At 56.5% G+C, this 19,327-nt stretch overlaps 1 protein-coding gene across 6 annotated transcripts in view; it reads left to right on the forward strand.

Moving 5' to 3' along the window:
• The window catches only part of PLXNA1 (plexin A1), a 165,587-nt gene that overhangs the window by 23,983 nt on the left and 122,277 nt on the right, over window positions 1–19,327 (forward strand). For 5 of the 6 annotated variants that reach the window (XM_067303322.1, XM_067303325.1, XM_067303326.1 and 2 more), the window contains exon 3: window positions 8,764–8,946. The exons of the other annotated variant lie outside the window; for it this stretch is intronic. In XM_067303322.1, coding sequence (XP_067159423.1) covers window positions 8,764–8,946 — 183 coding nt within the window. The remainder of the gene's footprint in view (window positions 1–8,763; window positions 8,947–19,327) is intronic. 6 annotated transcript variants of the gene reach the window in all.

Here is a 19,327-nt window from a genome sequence, read left to right on the forward strand (position 1 = left end):
TCTCCTCTGGACAAAGGCTTCAAGGTGACAAGGGCTGAAACATCTTGGAGAGTGAAGGAGGCCTTTTGGTTTTGCAGCTAGGACCCTTCTCCCCTGTTCTTATCCCCAGACCTCCTAAGCAGGGCACCAATCCCCCAGGTCAGCTGCAGCTGCCGTGGCAGCAAGGTGAACTTTGGGATGCTAACCCCTGAGTGCTGCAGGGCAGCTTGGATTTTCTGGAGCCCATGTTGGAGCCAGGAGGAGAGGTCGCCAGACTTGGCAGAGCGCTCGGGAGATGTTAGCAGTTCCTCCCCGGCACTGGTGAGCCGAACAAACTTGGTGGGGGGACCTCATTCCAATCTCTTGTTTCTCTCTCCCCTTCTGGGAACCAGCAATCCTTCAGCAGGAAAGAAAGCGAGCAAGCTCTGGAAGGAGGCACTTTCTGAACAGGCTGCTGGCATCTCAGCCTCGGTACCCAAGAGCTTTCCCTGCCTCTTCTGGGCTGGGGAGAAGGTAGCAACACCTGCTCTAAAGGGCTGAGAGGGGATCAGCTTGCTGCCTGGGCTAGAAATCTCCCCAAAACAGGGGCACAGCCCTCCCAGCCCTGTTTGATTGCTCAGTGGGACTGGCAGGGAGTGCTTGCCGAGACTGTCTGTTAACCCCTTTGCTGCTGAGACTCCTTATGCAGGTTTGTTCAGACCTATGCACAGGTCTGGGTCTGCATGCAGGGTGGGTCACGTGCACACAAGGGCAGCGAAGGGATCTTACGGGACCATCTAGTCCATTCCCTCTACCCCAGCTGCACTTCCTAAACTGTTCCTGAGGCCACGTGGAGGTTTTGCTGTTCTTGGGATTTCACTGAAAAGGTGTTCGGTCTTGTATAGCCCAGGTCTGCTTTATCTGTATAATGTAGGGACCAGAGGACTGCGTGGCCTTGACCAGACATGCTCAGGTCTCCCCAGCATGCCCTTGTTTCAGAGATGGGGAAGCGAGGGTCTGATTTGGCAGTGCTAGGAAAGTGCAATGGTTTGGTGGGTTGGAGCCAGAGCAACTTTTTCCAGGGTCAAGTGGAAACTTTGCAGCAGGGGTGGGATTGGGGGATTCCTGGCGTACTTGACTTGCCAGAGCAACCATCCAGTGGCTGGCGAAGAGAGCTGGAGCGCAGGTTCAGCCTCTGGAGATGCCCCTTCTCTGGGGCAGCACCTCTGGACACTAGGCTCTGGCTTTCGGCGTTGGTTTTGCTGCAAAGCGGCCCCGGCAGGAAGGTGAAAGTTTCCCCTGAGAGACAGCGTGAAGGCAGGTGGTGAATGGCAGGCGCGAGAGGAGGGTGAATATATAATAGTATTAACTGGCAAATTACTGACCAATTAATAACGCTAAATGGCATGAATCTCGCCTCTCCTGTCTGCTCCCTCATTGCTTCTGTAAGTGGGCTTGAAGGGAGGCAATGAGACAAGGCATGTCAAGGAGACAGCCTGCGTCTGGCCAGCACTGCTTCTGCTCTGTGCGGCTGAGGCTGGTTTCCCTGCTCCTTCAGCCCGATTCCTGGAAGAAATTTGAGTTTTCTGACCCTCTTTCAGAGAGGTGGTTTAATGCGGGTAGAAAAGACAGGAGGTGGGGTCCTTGGGGTGTCTTGTGGCCAAGGACAGCTGAGACTGGGAACGGCAGCTCCTTGCAGTGTCAAATTAATAAGTTGAAATTAAAAAAAACAAAACAACCCCCTCCCTCCTTGCAATGACGTGAGATCTTTGTCCCTGCAGACCTGCATCCATACTGGAGGACACAGCTCTGAGGGTGGTTTCTGTAGTATGTCCCCATGTTGGGGTGAATTGGGAGGCTCAGCCTCTGGTTGCTTAGCTGAGGGACCAGCTAATGCCTCTGCGCTGCTAAGCCCGGTGTGTCCCTTACCTGGCCTCCCTGAGGGCCTGCAGCGTGAGGTGACAGCAGAGGTGACAACTTTCTGTCTGTCCCTCCGCCTCGCCTTTCGCCACGGCCTCATTTGTAAAGCAGTGACTGGTCTGCTGGGGGGTTTGGTACCGTAACCCTCGTGCTGCCTCGCTCGGCCCAGCCTTGCCGTGGTGCCTGCCTGCACTTCCCTAACGAGGCAGTTTTCTGTTAATGAGCTAATTGTCGGCATAATTATTTATCGAGGTAGTGTCGGCATCTCGGTGGCGGGCGGGTGCTCCTTGCGGCCCTGGAGTGCAGCTGTATTTGTCGTTTCCCAGAGAGTTTGTTGAGACAAAGCAGAGAGGAGTAAACACCGTAAACATTTATCCTCGTGCATATTCAGCAGCTGATGAGGTTGGGGAAGCTGCAAATTGGAGCACAGAGAGAAGAGAAATTGCATTGGCTGTGATGGGATGCCGGGGCTTAAATACCTTCACCGGCTACGCTCTGGCCTCCTCGGGGCTCAGGCTTGCTGCGAACCCCTTTGCTGCTGCTCTTCTCCTGGGGGCAGTGGTGCAGAGAGGACCCTGCTGAGGAGGCTGACATGCAGAGCTGGGCCGGGAGCGGAGGTGGGCACCTTGCCTTCGGGGTTGTCATTGCCTTGCCATGTGAGCCTGGGCCAGCAGGACTCCTTGAGCTTCACCGGGGCTGCTGAGTTGTCTTCTTGAGGCTGTAACTGGTGCGTTTTTCTTTTTTTGGTCTCATCTGAGGAAGTGGTTTTCACGCGTCTGTGCTGGAAGGTGCAACCTCCTCTCTAATGCAACCTGGTAGCTCGCCAGCTATTAGCGCTCTCGGGTTTAGCTGATTTAGCCCGACTGTGGAAGCATGATGGGACATATGCCAGTAAACAGTCACTTTTATCTCTCACCTCACCTTAAAGGCTAAGCCTTTCCCAGCAAAATGCCTGAAGAATCCCGGGAACGGGGATGGGGCTGTGTTATCAACTGGTACATTTCTTCATTCTCGCTTCGTGTTGGGGATTATGAATTAGCCTTCAGTCACACGCTGCTTCCTGAGCGGAGCCCTCTTAGTGACTGAGCTGGGAGCTCTCATGCCGGGGAGCTGGGGCGTTTTTGGGGGCTCCGGGAGGGTTAATCTGTAAGTGTTTGGCTACCCTAAGAGTGCTGCATTCTGAGGAGGCAGAAGGGAGTAATTACAGGCTGCTAAAGTTAACTCAATTTGTTGCTGGAAAGATGAATTTTATTGGATTTGCTGTTCTGAAGTTTCCAACCTTGCAATGCAGAGGAAGATCCTTAGCAAGCTTGCTGGTGGATGTGTTGGAGAGGACTTTTGCAACCTCAGGATTCAGTGTATATTGGCTTGAGAGATGCAAGTTCCCTTTACCACTCTTTCTGCAAACCAGTATAGATCCTTCTAGTTGGAGATGTGCATGCTGCCCCCTTCTCCCTCCTCTTAGTGACAGTATGTCTTGCATGCCTGGCTTTACCCAAAGGGCCCCCAGTTTAGGCAAGGAGGAGAAAAAGGTCAAACAAGAGAAGGAGTTACTCTTTGACCATATTCTAAATTGGGCATCCCCCCCAAAAAGGAAGTTAGAATAACTGAGCAAGCAAAACAGCAGTTCTCTGCTGCTAAGAGGACAGCATACTGCTAATTCTTGATCGCAGCTGTGAGCGGGACCGCTGGCCTTTGGCTTAGTCTGGCTGCACGACAGGGAGGCAGAGGCTCAGCCTGTAGCTGCAGCAAGTGGTGACAAACTGAAACAGTGGTGGCTGTGAATCTGTTGTGCTTGGACATGGAAAAAAGGCTTGCTCCCCCCCCCCCCCCCCAATGCGTGACACTGAATTGCTGTGCACCCAACCCTGGGAAATGCAGCTGCACGTGCCGGGCTCTCCTAGCGGAGGCTGCGAGCGTCCCCTTCGCGTTGTTGGGTTCCCGTGCTTGCGCAGAGCTCTCCTGCTCAGTTTTGCAGTGCCGCAGAGGGAAGTTGGTGTGAGCAGATCCACCCTCCCGGAGACTCTGCTCTTCCTGCGTTCTCTCTCACGTTGTTTGTTTTCATTTTGATACTTGTTGGATTTAATCGATGATGTCCACAGCACTTTAAGAGGGTAAACTTCCCCTCCTTTTTTGCCCCCTGCAAGCAAGTCTCTGCTGTGCTCACATCCTTCTTCCGTGTGGGCTCTTGCTCTATTTTGGTGCAGTCAGGTGGCTTTTTAGCCTTTTCTGAACCTACTACTCCCAGAATTTAGCACTTGGATGCATGATGGAGTCCCGCTGGCTCAGCAAGTGATGTTGCTAGTTGCGCACGTGGGGTAAAGCATGCTGCTCTAAACCTCCGTGGGGGAGGCTCGCTGTCACGCGTTTTTCCGCTTTAACCAGGTGATAGCAACTGGTACGCACCTGGGGAGCCCTGCCAGCACTGCGCCTGTCGCGAGGTATCTCAGCACGCCTTGATGCGGCAGCCGAGTGGCCAAGTCCTCGTTTAACAGCTAGCTGCAGGGGTGGCTTTTCTCAGAGCTGCCTCCTGGGGTGTGCGATGGTCCCGGCTGTGCTGACCTTCAGTTCCTGGGGAATGGTTTCCCTTGCCCGGGCCCCTGCCTGGGGGTAAAATCGTGGGGTTGTTGCTTTCTGTGGTTGGAGCCATTTAGTGCATGTGTGTATGTGGAGCTTAGGAGTTCGACATTTTCCCATATGTTACATGCACATGCTGTATGGATTTAAAATCCCTTGGGGACTGGCACGCATTTAGAGGCAGTTGCTTGCCAAAAACCTCTCCCCTGTAAATTCAGAATTACGTAAGGAATCTCTTGAAGTGGAAAATCCCATGGCCCAAGCAGGCTGCCTCTGCCGGCGCCCGTGCCTCGCGGTGCCTCCCTTGCAGCGCTAACCTCACGCACTGAGGCCGTCAGGGATTTTGCCGGAGCCGCTCCCCACCTGGGGCAGGCTGTGGGCTGCTCGGGGTGGATTTTGCTGGCTCTGATGGCATCCAGCGGCGTGTGGCTGTTGTCTGGTGTGGGACCTCCGGAGAGGCTGAGCTCTCCCATCTGAATTAGCCCAGACCTTGGACTGCCTCGGAGTTGGTGTCCAAAGGTGCCGCTTCTGCTCAGCAGGTCAGGGTAGCTCAGCAAGGGCGTCGGGCCTGGCCCTGGATGGAGCGACTCGGATGGGGAGAGGGCCGTGGAGCAAGGTCATGAGCTGCGATCTTGCGTTTGACCCATCTGAGCTCTCGGCTGCCCTGGTCCCCTCCCTCCTGCCTCCCTTCCTGCTGTCGCAGGTACCTGCGGGCTCCCTCCCTTGCTGGCCTTGCCCTCTGGAGGTCCGAGCTACAAACCTCGCCCTGGGCACCCTGTGCCCGGCCCGGGAGTGACGCCTTTGAATCCCCAAGCTCTCCAGCAGGGATGGCGCAGCCCTTCCCCGGCAGCGCTCGGGGGAAAGGAGCGCTTGGGAAAATTGCCCTACGTTTGTCTCTGCCAATTCCGGGCACTGCCTGAACCGCAATGGCTTTTGGCTGCTGTTCCAGCGCTTTTGTAAAAAGCTTCTCCTGGATCCACAAACGCGGGAGAGTGTTTAACCAACACGGCCGCGAGCTGAGGCTGGCAGGGGAGCCGCAGTCCGGCGGTGACTGCCAAGCCCGTCCGGGTGCTGCGACCGGGCGAGCCAGGAGTTGGTGCCCTCTTTGGGATGCAGTGGGAAAGGGGCAAGGCAGCATAAAAAAAAATGCAGGGACTTCCCCAAAACTTTCCTGTGGGAGGAAGAAGAACTGGGCTGGGTAGGTAGTGTGTTTGCTGGAGGCTCTGCTGTGTGAAGTGAACGTCTTTGAGGAGCCCTGCTCCGTTTGTCTTGGCACAGCCTTGCCTGGGAAGTGTTTTGTCCCTGGGGGAAGGCTGGGGCACGGTGCTCAGCCGCTCCTGCCTCGTTACCGGCCGTCTCGCTTTGAAGCTAGCGCCAGGGTGAGGAGGAGAGAGGTGCGTACGCTCATGGGGGGGGAGTTTGTACCGGCCTAGCATATTTCCAAGACCACAGCAACGCCGCTGTCGGATGTGGGCCTTGATGGGTGCGACCTGGGATGGAGCAGGGATGCCGCGCTGGCTCCCTGCGCCCAGGGCTGAGGACAGGGAACGGCTGCGGCTCCACTTTTGGATGGAGAACAGGTTATTTTGCTGGCGCTTCATGGCTGAGGGGAGCCTGTCTGACTGGTGCCTGGGGGATTTGTGCCCAATCCTGCAAACATTACTTTGCAAATAGTTGCAGCCGTATGTGCGTCGCTGAGGTCTGGGGAGTCGCTGCCCCTTTCCTTGTTCGGTAGCCTGCTCACCGTGAAGCAGCTCAGACAAGTAAAACCTCGCATAGGCACTCGCCTTGCTGGGAGGGCAAGTGATGAAGACCCAGGAGTAGCTTCATGCATAGATAGAGCTGAAGGGCTGGCTGTGCTCACCAGCTGCCCTATGTTGCCCATGGTGCCAGGGGATTAACGCGCAGGGTGTTGACTTGGTGGCTGCTCTTCCCTTCTGCTGAAAGCCGACGTTTCCTCAGCTTCTGCTTGAAGTGACGCCTGCCAGCTGTTTAAAACTTCCCCTTTCTTCCCCTGTGTACGGAATTGCCAAGGGTGAAGTCGGAGTGGGGTTTGCCCTGTTCTCTGCTGCACTCTCAAAGCAATGTGCTCCATGCAGTGCTGAATGCAACGGCAGAAAACACGTCAGAGAGCAAGCCAGTACGATACGGGGGATGCCTGATGCTGTCCACAACTTCCCGAGAGCAGCCCTCCTGCCTTCCTCTAGCACCTTCCCTGCTCAGTGCCCTCGCTGAGCTCTCTGCAGGGAGCAGTGTCGCCCCTGCCGAAACGCGGCTGCTGCTGGGGTGGAGGCAAGGAGGTGTGCTGGATTTCCTATGGGCACATCAGTGTGAAATGGTGCAGTGAGTGCCTGCGAGGGGGGTAGAAGCTGTCAGGGAGAGTTCCCAGACTGGCGCTAAGCTGCACGCGAGGAGGCCTGGATGCGGTTAGCACAGGGCAGCTGGTGTGCTGCAGCGGGCTGGCAGGGCGTCTGGCCACGTGCGATGCCTCTTGTCCCAGGGCCGAGAGGGGAAGGGGGCAGCTGAGCTCTAGCTGGGCTGAGGTTGTTTCTGAAGGTGTCTTGTTGCCAAAGTGAGATGTTAGATCTTCACCTGGGGCCATCTGGACAGCCTTGGTGGGGTGTATAATTAGATTCAGCAGTGATTTGAGCTTTTTTAGCCTTGCAGGCTTGGCCTGTTTTATAAAACCCAACAACAATCCGACAGAGGGGGACCCGCACTCGACTTTCTGCAGCGGCTGCCTGGCAGGTGGCGGCTTTGAGCGTGGCTCTCCGACTCTGCCTGGAGCATGCTCCTGCTGGAATGTGCCTGCTGCCCAGATGCTTTCCCCGAATGCCTCTGCACCTTGCTGTGCTCCCAGCTCCCTGCGGATAGAGGCAGCGAGCCCCGCAGGCTGCAGGGTGTTCAACCATGGCTCCCCCAGCTCTGCTAGTGCTCGAATTGACCTGGGGGCCCTCTACCTTCATCCCTCTCCGTCCACTTGCCTCCCCTGTATTGCTGCTGCTTCACAGACCTTCAGATCTTCTTCATAGACCTTCTCTGCTTTCCTTAGTATCCATATAATGCCTTGCATGTAGGGATGACCCCTCCAGATGCAGCTGGGATGCAAGTCTTGGCTGGCACACATGGCACTGGGCAGTGGGAGGGCTCTTGCAACCTCTCCTGAGGAGCACTGGGGGCAAGGAGAGAGGGTTTCAGGCTGCTTTTGCCTCGTGGCATCTGCCCTGAGATTTAGAAGAATTAACCCTTAAGATCAAACCTTCTGCTCCCCACTGTCAGTGCTCCTTGGATGTGTCCAAAGTGCTTTGCATCAGTGCATAGAGAATTTTGGGGAAACATCAATTCATGCCATGTCCCTTCCTCGTGAACTAGATGCAAGAGGCTGGGCAGAGCTGCTGTCGCTGGGGGGGTGAGAGCAGGCAGGCTCATGGCTCCTCTGGAAGACTACTGGCGATCTCTTCTCTGGCCTCAGGCTGAGAGCTGCCAGGGTGATTGAATCCACAGGATGCAAAGAGTATTGAAGAGTTGGAGATACGGCGTCGGGGCAGTGGCTGTTCTCTAAACCAGCCAGATCAGCAATTAGCTCCAACCCGTCAGGAAGTCTGGAGAGCAGTTTGCTGAGCTACTGGGACTTCAGGGGTGGGAAGGGTGAGGGATGGGGGACATGTCAGGGCCTGGGGGGGTTGGGGGGGCAGTGGGAGCTGGGTATGCTTCTGGGGTCATAGGGCCTCGGTGGAGCTCTGCGTGTGGAAAGCAGCTAATGGGATGGTGGTGGGAGACAGCTGACAGCCATCGGGGAGGTCAGACCACTGTTACCTTGCCTCCTCTGCCCTGCTTTTTCTAGCTTTTTCTGCAGCCATATCCAAAGGGAGCGGGCCAAGCCTGGCGGATGAGGTGGCCTCTCTGCAGGCCCTTACTGCCTCCAACATCCCCATCTCTGCCTTCTGGGCACCTGGCTGGCCATAGCCGCAGTTAATAGGCAGCTGGCTTTTCCTTGTGCCAGGCTGCTGTTTGCAAAGCCTCTGTGGCCCCCTGCTCCGTCACCCCGTGGGAAGGGAAGCCTGTGTAGGCTGCAGCTGGTTGTGTTGTTTTGGCTGACGCCTCACGCTGCATGGCAAGGTGATGGAGACCTCCCCGGGGCTGTCCTGAACTGCAGGCTGCAGTGAGTCCATGGGGGCTCCCGTCGCTTCCTCACTTCATCATCGATCTAAATCGGCATCCCGGTCACCCCCTTGGTGCCTCCGTGCTTTATGTAGTGTGTCAGCATATTGACAAAAAGCTCATCTCTCCTCTGTTCTCTTCCGACAGCCGCTGCAGATCGACGACAATTTCTGTGGCCAGGATTTTAACCAGCCACTGGGTGGGACGGTCACCATCGAGGGGACTCCGCTCTTTGTGGATAAGGAGGATGGCATGACCTCGGTGGCTGCCTACGATTACAGAGGACAAACCGTCGTCTTTGCAGGCACACGGAGCGGGAAGATCAAAAAGGTAGGACTCCTCCGGCGATACCGATGGGTGGGATGCTGCCGTGGTGACAGAGGGACGTGTGGTTGGCTAGCTGGCCCCTCAGGGGCATAGATAGGACTATGCCTCCTTCATAGCGTGACTTGGTGTGTTGTGGGTAGTGAGCAAAAGTGCTGGTGAGGGACAATTTCCTATTGCTCCTCCCTGCTAGCCAGATTTACTAAACTTCTGTCTTGTGAGAGGGTTATAATGTAGGGAAATCGAGTCCTGACTAGTGCTGGATCGGTGTCCATCCCGTTGTCTCTCAGGGCGTTGGGTTCATGCTGCAGGTGTCACGGGACGGTCTCTGTCCATCCAGGCCTAGAGTGCTTTGCCATTGACCTGGGAAGGGTCAGCAAAGGTGGGTGCTCGTGACTTCATGCTGTTGGTGTTGATGGAAACATCTAGCCCAGTGGCAGTGCTGGCTTGTCTGAAATGGGCAAGATGCAGCTTCTTCTTTTGGTTCTTCTTGGTCTCAGAGTTCCCTCGTCTGTTGCCCTCAGGTCCTGAATTTGGTTGAAATGGAGGAAGTAGGGTCTAAATTTAGATGTTCGGTCCCAGCTGGAGGAGAGTGGTGCTCCTGGCTGAGGTCAGGGTGAGCTGTGCTCTGCTACCACTGGGATTTTTCTGACCTGGTTAGGTTTTGTCCTGGGCCTCCCCTCTCCATTTGAGCTGGCTGTGAAGTGCCCTGGCTTTGGAGGGATGGATGTGTTTCTTGAGAGGCGGACGGGTGGGGAAGGCTGTCTCTCCTCTGCTCTGCCCATACTGGTAGCATCCTTGTGTTCCCATCGCCGTGTCAGGTTACGGCTGCCTAGGCAGCCTGTGGTTGAGGAGAGCCCAAGGGCAGACAACGCTGTGCCATCGATAGGAGCCAAACTAGTCTGAGCCATTCCCTTGGCAGAAGAGATGCCTTGGGGGGCGTGGGGTGATGCAGCCCAGCTGCCCTGAGCTGTCTCACGATGTGGGGGAGATTTCTCTTCCCTTACCCCACCGCTGCACAAAAGGCTTCTTTGTTGGTGGCAATTAGCAGATAGCTCTGTGTGTGTGTTTCTCTCTCTGTATCTCCACAGGGCATGGATTTCCTGTTATCATAACATCGTTCCTATAATTACAGCTGTACATGCCCTGTATAAACACAGCTTGCATTAACTGCATCCTCAACCAGGCAAAGGCATATCGAAAGTCCTGGCATAATCCCTCCAAGAGGCAGGAAGAACAGGGCTTGGCCAGAGAGTTGGGCCCATTGCTCCTTCTGCCGGAGGAAAAGGCGGCTTGCGGGGCTCTCCAGCAGCCCATCCTGGGCAGAATGCCCTGAATTTTAAAATTCCTTTGTATCTTTAAAAAAAAATATTTTTTTTCTTCCCGATCCTAGCTTTTTAAAATACCCATGCTCTTGGGTGTTCAGGTGTTATGTTGGGACAGCCCTAAGCTGTCCTGTAAGCCTTCAGTCTCTGAGCGAGTGAGTACAGACTTAATCCATGGTTATTCCTTTAGCCCATTTGCTCCATGAGAGATGCCAGCATCATCCCCTCTCTTTACTTGGGGACCCCAAATGGCAGGGGTGTCTGGCAACAGTCAAGAGCAGGGCACCAAGCTCTTGGCTCCTGAGCCTCTGCTGCCGTGGGTAGCCCCTGTATGTCCAGCTCACCCTGCCCGTGTTTGTCCTGGGCCGCTGGCCTGCAAGCAGCCCTTTCCATCCGACACTCCCCTTCATCCCCAGCAGAAAAGGAGGAGGAGAGGAAGCGCCTCTCTGCCGAGGTGCTGGTTTCTGGTTCACTGGGTGAGGAATGCAGCGGCTGGCCCCAAGCCAGCCCAGCACCGGCCGAGGAGAGTTTTTAACTCGTTACGTCGGTGTCGGGCTGTGAGGGGCCGATGTGGGGAGGAGGGGGCAGCCGGGCTGTGGGGAGGTCAGGCCAACATCCCCGCAGGGTCCTGGTCCTTCCGGCAGCACGGACACGTGCGCTGAGCTTGGCAGCACTGACGGAGGCCCCGTCATCACCAGTCCCCCTTCCCGCGTGCTGACAGCCAGAAACCAGCATCGGACGCAGCATCCGGCTTGGTGTCTCCAGCCGGTGGCTGGGAAGGGGAGGTTGTTTTAAGTGTCTTCGGTGAGGTTTGGAGCATTGGCCCGCAGTGTTCGAGGGGAAGGGAGCAGCCGCCCTTGCTGCAGGGCCAGGAGCAGGGACCAAGTGCCTGTTCTCCAGCAGAGCAGCTCCTATTTCAGTCTGAACTGAACACGTTCCTCGGCTGTATCTCCTCCCTTCCCCAAGGCAAGAGCTTGTGAAACATCTTCGAAGGGGGAAAAAAAATCCCGTCTGAGCAGGAGTACTGTTGTTTTAGTCTGTAGATGGAAAACTGCAGCATTGGGGCCCAAAGTTGTCGGATTTGGGTCTTGAGCACAGGAGTCCTGCCTGGCTGCCCCATGCTCAATGCAAGGCAACGTTGCTCTTGGAAGATCATCTTTGCAGTGGGGTTTCCGAACCCAAGGCTTGCTCTCCACCCGGAATTCTCTGCTTCCCTTTCTCTCCTTTACTTCCCACAGTCTCCGGGGTGCGAGGGGGCTGGTAGCTGGTGGGAGCCCTGCTGAGGGCTGGCTCCGGCGTGTGGAAGGCAGGTTGCTGACGGAGGCAACTTGTCCTCCCTTCCTGATCGATAAGGGATCTGAAGGGACTGGTGTCGTGTTTCTGGTGGCCTCTCCTGCTGCTGAGCTCCAACTTGGAGATTTTAAATAGCCTGTGCTAGCATAAGGGGTGGGGATGGGAGGGAAGGAGCGTGTGTGGGAGAAGGGTTCACAAAGCCACGGGGACAATGTTACACCTCCAGTTCCTTATTTATCTAGAGATGCTGGCAGTTCCTTTTCGTGTGGCAGATTTGCTCTTTCTCTTCTTCCATTTTTGCCTCTTTTTCACTTTTTCCTCTGGTCTTTGCAGCTTTGGAGCCACTTCCAAGGGGGTTGCGTAGGGTGAGTGCCTGTCCTGGGGCTGCCCTCTTGCCCTGGGTACAAGGTACAAGGCTGGAGCCCGTCTGCTGTTGTAACCTTGGCTGGGGCTGCCCAGCTGGGCTCGGAGGGCAGGCGAAGCGCTGCCTCAGCAGTTACCTGATCTTCCTGGGGAGCTCCTTGCAACCAGAGCCTGCCCTGGCTGTCTCCACTGTGGGAAGAGAAAGGCCCCCCCGGCACGGGGACGGAGCAGGGTCTGCCCTGGGAGAGCCTTGGGGGAATGCGTGAGCTTCAGCTGGCAGAGGAGCACAAGAGCTGCTAATGTGTCTCCAGGACGGAGGGTGCTAGTGTGTCCCCAGCTAGGGACGGGATGACTGCCTTAGGTTCAGCGGGAAGGAGAGTGTGATCCAGGATGAAGTTACGGGAGGGGTGGAGGCATGGGGAAAATGGATGCAAAACCAGGGTTTAGCCCTGATGGCTGCCTGTGCAAGTCCAATTTGGCACCCCAGGCTGGTAGGGAAATGCCCCTCTTAGCCTTTTATGGGTCTGGAGATATTTGAGAGATGTCTAAATGGGTAGAAACCCAACCCAAGGTCTTCATTTGAGATGCACAGCCAGGAGTCGGCCCTTGGGTTGGCTTCAGGAAGGGTTTGTAGGAGGTAGGTGAAGAGTCCTCTTCTTGCAGCCTTACCCTGGTGGGTTTTGGGCCCTGGTGTCAGGAACAGCGCAGCACAACAGTGACAGCTTTAGAGAGTGTTACTGTGTCTGGGCAGTGATGGGAGCAAAGGTGAGCACTGAGGACACGGAGCTGCGTGGTGCCCTGCCTCCCCGCCGTGGGGCTCTCAGCTCTTCCCGTCGTTGTGAAAAGCTGGGTGGGCAGCGAGTCTCCTGCGGCAGGACTGAAGGGCGCTGGCAGGGCTGGCCATGAGGCTTTCCAGCTGCCTGCCCATCTCTTGGCAGTGATCATAATCCCTTCGCTTATGAGCCATCAGTGTTTCCCACTGTCCCCTTGGCAAGTGCCTGCATTTGGCTCGGCACTGCCGCGTGGTTTTGCTCCTCTCTTAGGTTTCGCTGCCCTCCTGCCAGGCACCAATGCCTTTGCAGGCAGGTGGGAGCGGGGGCTGGGCCCGGCAGGCTGCCTGCCTCGTCCCTCTGTGCGCCCGGCAGGCAGCTTTCGGGGGTGAGCCCCATGTTCCCACCGCCAGGGCTTCTCTTCCAGGATTGGGTTAGACCCCGCAATAACGGAGCATGCTGCGAGCGGTGGTGTCTCCATGCAAGTCCAGGAGCCGTTGCAGGGGACAGATGGGTGCTCTGTCCTCCCCGTCCCCAGGAGCCCTGTAATGGATGCTGGTGTGACAAGGGGGCACTGATTTCACCATCTGGGCTGGGGTAAGGTCAGGGCAGAGTCATTGCTCTGTCTGGATTTTCCTTGGATGGCAGCTCCCCTGCCCAGCATTTGTCCAGGCTGTTGCATACAGACAGAGCCTTCCTTTGTCCCCCGAAAAAACTGCGCTAGCCTGGCTTCCTCGCCACGTCTCCCCAGCCATGCTGCAAACAGTTGCTGCTGTGAGGCTGGGGCGCGGGGCAGCACCTGCTGCTGTCGCAGCTGCAGCCCGTTGCCTGCCCTTGGCCTCCCCGACCTGCCCTCCCGTCTGTCTCCCTGCACCCCGGGGCCCCTCTTCCTGGCGCCGTGCAGGCGAGGAGGTTGGCTGAGTTGCACTCGTTACTGTCCCATCCTCCTGCGGAGGAGCCCGTCTCCTCTGCCACAGGAGCTGGCTTCAAGGACAGCTTGGTGAACAGGTATTATGGTGAAGCATCAGCGATGGGAGAAGTCTTGTCCCGTAGGGTGCTGAGGGTAGAGCTGAGTTTGGAGGAGTCTAGGGAAGGGAGACTGTAATTCGGGAGAAGATATCATTGCAAGCCACAGCCAGCTGGGAAAACAGGGGACCCAGTGTAAGGGTAAAGGTGCGTTTGCAGAATTGGGACTAGGCCACTGCAGTGTGGCAGCAGAAGGGAGCTGTGGGCTGCAACAGGGAGGAGGCATTGGGTGGGATGGAGATCTAGGACCACCGAGATGCTGAGTGGGTTATAGCGCTGAAAGCCGTGGCAGTCTGTTTTGTGCTTGTTCTCTGCCTGGTTACCAGGCAGGCGGTTGTCTTTGGATGGCCCGCAGTTACGCAGAGAGGCCAGGCTTGGAGGGCCCTCCACGCCTCGTGCTAGCTGCCCTCTGCCAGCAGTCACGGGATTGTGTTGTCTAGGGAATTTCTGCCACTGCCAGGGTGAGTAATGCGGGGATGACTTCTACCACACTGCCGGTTTTGGATGTGAGCCACTTCCTATCCCGGTGTGTCCAGGACCTGTACTTGCACCCTGCGGTCTGAGGGTTGTTAGGAATGGGGAAGTGACATGAGGATATGAGCTGTAAGCGCATTGTTGTGGGGACTTCCAGAACAAATCTGTGCAAGGGAAGCAAGGCTGGATTCCTAATGGCTGGCTCGTACCTGGAAATCACCAGTCCTCACTTGACATGTCATCTTTTTATTGGGCAGTCATAGTTTCCCCTGGGTTGTCTTTCCCATTAAGGTCCGATGAACAAAAAGCTGCTTGTATAATTGCAAATCAGAGTGCTCAGTCATGTGCTTGAAAGGCACATTCAGAACTGCACCTGTAGTTGCATCTTAATGTGCATGTGCCAAGGACTTGGTTTCGTATACGCTCGAAGTGTTGCAGGGAGAAAGGGAAGAAGGAAGACACGGGAAAGCGTGTGCTGATCAGTGCAACACTCCCCATCCCAGTAATTGTCCCCTTGCTGTAGCATGCATCCTGGAGCCTGGGGGACCAGGCTTCCTGGGAGCTGTAGTCTGGAGTCCATGCTGGCCTTGTTAGCCTGCCATCTGCTCCTCGTTGTGCAAATTAGGCACTGCCTTAGGGCCTCTGCTAAGCTCTGGTGTGGCCCTTGTGGGTTGACCCAATTTTGGGTGCTGCCTGGTTATTTTTGAGGGGCAAGATGAGCTTCTTCCCTCGAAGCAGCCAGCTGGCCCTGATCTCTCTGTGGTTCTTGGGCTGCTGCAGTCCCCTGCAATATGGATGAGGGAAAGGAGCCTGCTCTGTGGGGCTGATCCCAGCTGCCTTTTTGCCTCTGGCAAGGTGGCTGTCCCTGCTGAGGGGGATTAAACAAGAGGATTAGTCAGGACTTTGGGGTGGTAATTTGGGCCCTTCATGGTGGGACTTCAAGTGACCTCTCTGGGGCCAGTGATGTGGAGGTGGGTTGGGAAGGGTCTCTTTGCGGGCTTGTGCCTGCCCCTTTGCAAACAGCTACTTCACATGATGCCCTGCATGGGGGAGAGGGGGATTAGCCTTGGCAATAAATGAAGGAAAGGGGGTGATTTTTAGTGGGGGGAGAGAGGCTTGTGCAGAGGAGGGAGGGTGCGAGCTCATGGACTGGGGGGCATTGCATGGTTCAGCTCTTGGTGCACTGGGGTGACGCGTGCTGGGGAGACGGGATGAGGAGAGCCTGCCTTGACCCTCGCCATCCCTGTCTACTCCCCCGAGATGAGTCTGCGCCTCCGTGACTCGCGATCTTGCTGCTTGCTTTAATAACGACATTGAAAAATAGGATGGCACCTCTGAGCCTTCCCTGTCCCCCACGACATTAACTTTGTTCTTGCCGCTCCTGGGCTGCTTACAGGCTGGAAGAGTAGCGCTGGGTTGGCTGAAGCCTCGCGGCCGCAGCTGCCCTGAGCAGCGCCAGGGTCCTGCTCAGGGACTCATTCCTCGCTGGGGAGTGACTCAGAACCAGACATGCTTTTTATTGTTTTTGAAATGAGAGCCGGGATATATTGGGAGAAATTGCGTGTGCTTGCAGCCGCCTTGTTCAATGGGGACAGTATCGGTCTGTTTTCACGGCCGCGCAGAGATTTTTTTCAAGCCAGGCTGAGTTTCTGAGAGTGTGGCTTGGGAGAGGTATATCGTGTGGGTATGGTGAGCCTTTCCCAGCCCTTGTGGGGTGGGAAGCTATTACATCCATTTCCTCTGGAATCGTGGCACCGCTTACGGCGAGCACTGCTCTTACTTCCCTGATGATGGGCTGGCATTTTGCCCCTACTGTCATGTTGCTCTGGGTGCTCTCTTGTGCTATTGCAAAAAACCAGGACCATCTTATCTCTCTGTTAATGGGATCTTGCCCGGATACAAAGTCCGGTCCCACAAGGGGTTAAATCCAGGTGTTGGAGGATCCCCGAGGCAGGCCCAGTGGTGGGGCCATGTGGCCAGCGCATCCTGACTGAGATGGTGTCAGATCGAAAGTCTCTTACAGCCAGCTGAGCTCTGATTTTTGGAGGATGTTTCTTTGTCTCGATCTGGCTCTCTGGTCGCCACTGTAATCCCTTTAGCTCTCTTGCTCGTCCTGAAACCAGATGGCCTTGGGTGCTAACACATTAGGGAGCGTCTGTGTCGGGAATCTGTTCCCCCCTGGAGCTCCTGCTCTCTGCAGCTTGTTTATTCTCTCCCACGGAAGGCACAGCTGAGCTGGCCCTGTGTCTGACTTCTTTGGCTTCTCCACTTTAATAATAAAAATAAAACAAATAAACTCTTCATGCTAAGTGGGTCATCCCTGTCCCTACACAAACATAACACGGTGCTCCTCTCCCGTCCTGGGGAGGATCAAAGCACTCCCTTGCAGCCCCTTGTGCTGCAGAGGGAAGACCTCGGAGGGGGGAAGGAGCTGTGTGGGTGCCGTGCTTTGGGGATCCAGAAGTGCAGCCTGTAGAAGTGCTCCCCCTGCATGGGGTTATCTGCACCTTAAAAATTTGGAGAAGGGCACTCGGGTGCACTCGCAACTCTTGTCCTGTCTGGGCAGCATGACCCCAAAATAGATGCTGTGAAGGTTGGGAAGAGGCTGGGGTGAGCTGAGCTCCAGGGCAGGGTGGAGGGGGTGGTTAGGGATCAGTTTGGAAGGAGGAAGCTGCTGGTTGGGGGTTTTGCAGGGATTTCCCCGTTGCCTGTTAGACTCCTGTGTCTCTTTTCCCTTGCTGCCTGGGGCAGGACTGATGCTTTTCCCACTGCTTAGCTTGCTTCCAATAAATTATTATTATTATTTTCTTCTCACAGTGTTTTAAAAGCAAAATATTTTCCCATCATGAATGGCCCCCCTTTCTTCTTCTTCCCCCTTCCCCCAGCTGTGCAATGAGTCAATAATTATCCCCTCCGGGTTGGTGGGGAGCATGGGGCATCTGCTAGTCATGTGCTGGGTGTCTCGGCTGCTGGTTCCTTTGCTGGCTGAAGGATTAATGCCGAGGGCTTCTGGGCAGGAGATGGAGCTGTGCCCTTCTGCTCACCCTGTCATCAGCGGGGCTGCATCCCCCCCGCCAGGGCGGCTGCCTGCCTGCTTTGGGGAGCGTCTAATGACCTTAATTTGTCTTGTCTGAGCTCAGCGGTCGTATAGGTTCCTGATAGAGATTGCATAGGTGCCCAGAGAGGGCAAGGTCCCCCCCCAAAGACTGTATCCTGGTGTGCGCATGTCCAGGCTGATGCTCAGGAGTGAAGTGGTGGTGAGTTGAAACTGGATTGCTGGTTTCAAACTGATGGATCCCTTCCTTGCTCTTGGGGCAGGCGAAGCAGAGGAGGGCCTCCTGGAGGTGAGGACAGATCTGCTGGTACCTGTGTGGAGATCATATTCCTATCTTCAGGGAGGCTTTGCAGCTCTTCGACCTGGTGGTCCTCAGGGCAGTGCGGTGGGGCTAGCGTCAGACATATGAATACCGACCTTGCCAAAACCAGCTCTCCTGGGCCACAAATCTGTGCGTTACCATCATAGGTACAAGGCAGTGTTTGGTAGGCACGACCTGGTGGGAGTTGCGGTCTGCGTGGGCCTGGAAGTACGAGCCAGAAGGCTCCCTGCCCGCTCTGGGCACCGTTCCTCATCCCCACCAGCCACGAGGGTCCTTCCCCATCACCCTCCGCTTAGCTCTAAGGCAGCTTAAGGGGCTCCTGGCTGAAAATGGACTCATTGTCTCCTAGCGCGTGAAATCCGGCTCGCGGAGCGTGTGCGGAAAGGCTTAACTCCCCTTGTGACCCTGCTTTCTGCTATCCTGCAGGGACCCTACCCCTTGCAAAGGAGGCTTTCAGCAGGGGCAGCTTTTGGGCCAAGGGTCCGTTAAGCCTTCAGGGTGAGCCTGTGACCATTTAGGGCTCCCTGAGCATCTCCTGTTTTTTCCACTGCATCCAACCGCCTGGGAAGCCTTGCCTGCCTGTATTGCTGCCTCTCCCCAGCCCCAGGGCATGTTTGCAGGGTTCCTGCTGTGCTTTGCTGCCCTGGTTGAAGGCACCAGTCCTGCTGAATGCATAGCGCGAGGGTTTAACGCCTGATGCTGTACCCAGGGCAGGCGCTGCCGGAGCATCTCTGCAGCAGCCCGGCTGGGCGCTGCACTGTGCATGGGCCAGGGCTCGCCATAGCCCTGGCAGCGTAGCCTGCTTGCACCGCAGGGGTAGCCCTCCTGCAAGAGGGTGGCCTTAGTGTCCCCCCTTTGTGTCCCCGCACCCCCCTGGGGGCCCAGGCGTGTTTGGCCCGGGGGTGCCGCTTGCCCTGCCCTGCCAGTTTTGTCCTACGGGGCCCACGTGGCAGGAGCCTCCCTGCGCTGCCCTTGCTCCTTCTGCATCGCAGGCGGCCCCGAGGTGGAGCCCGGGAAGCCAGCTGTCCCCGTTGCACAAGGGCCTTTTGTTCCTGCTGCCTCGTCCCACTGCCCTTTCCTGCTCCGATCCCTCCCTGGGAACCCCCTTCTCCCCCTCCCCACAGCACGAGCGGCTCCTTTGGGCTTCTGCAAAGTCCCTCCGGCCCCGGGAGGGAGATGGGGGCCGCGGAGCATGCGTCTGCCTTTCTCTCCAATCAATAGCAATAATTTTATTGGCATGACAAGGTAGCCAACGGTTGCCAAAGTGAATCCATCAAATACCTCTCGGCGGCTCCCCGCCCTCTCGAGAGCTCTCGCCGGAGTCTTTAAGTGCTGGCTGTTTTAATCAAGGTGGAGGCTCGCGGGGCTGGTGTGTTAAGTCGATGGGGTTGGGAGGAGGGGGGCAGCGAGCAGAGCCTCCCTTCCCCGGGTCCGTGGCGGGGAGCGCGAAGGCCGCTCGCTTGCGCGTTGCCTGGTTCCTGCTAAGGAGGAAGAGGCCCCGTTTGCCGCTCGTCGGCGTCTGGCTTTGTTGAGCCGCCCGGCTCCGAACAGGATGTTTCATTGTTGGAGGAAACAATTAGAAATTCATCGTGAACCGTTGGCCTCTGGGATCGCCGATGGGCGGCAGGGCCGGGGCTGGGAGCAGCTGCCGGCTCCCGTCCTCAAGTGACTCCACGGGAGAGACCCCGCGAGGGTCTGGGCTCCTGCCTTGTCTGGGATGGGGCTGTTCCCACTTCTGCCGTCCTTTACGCTTTTGGCT

The sequence above is a fragment of the Apteryx mantelli genome, chromosome 12, assembly GCF_036417845.1.
Source record: "Apteryx mantelli isolate bAptMan1 chromosome 12, bAptMan1.hap1, whole genome shotgun sequence".
Lineage (NCBI taxonomy): Eukaryota > Metazoa > Chordata > Aves > Apterygiformes > Apterygidae > Apteryx > Apteryx mantelli.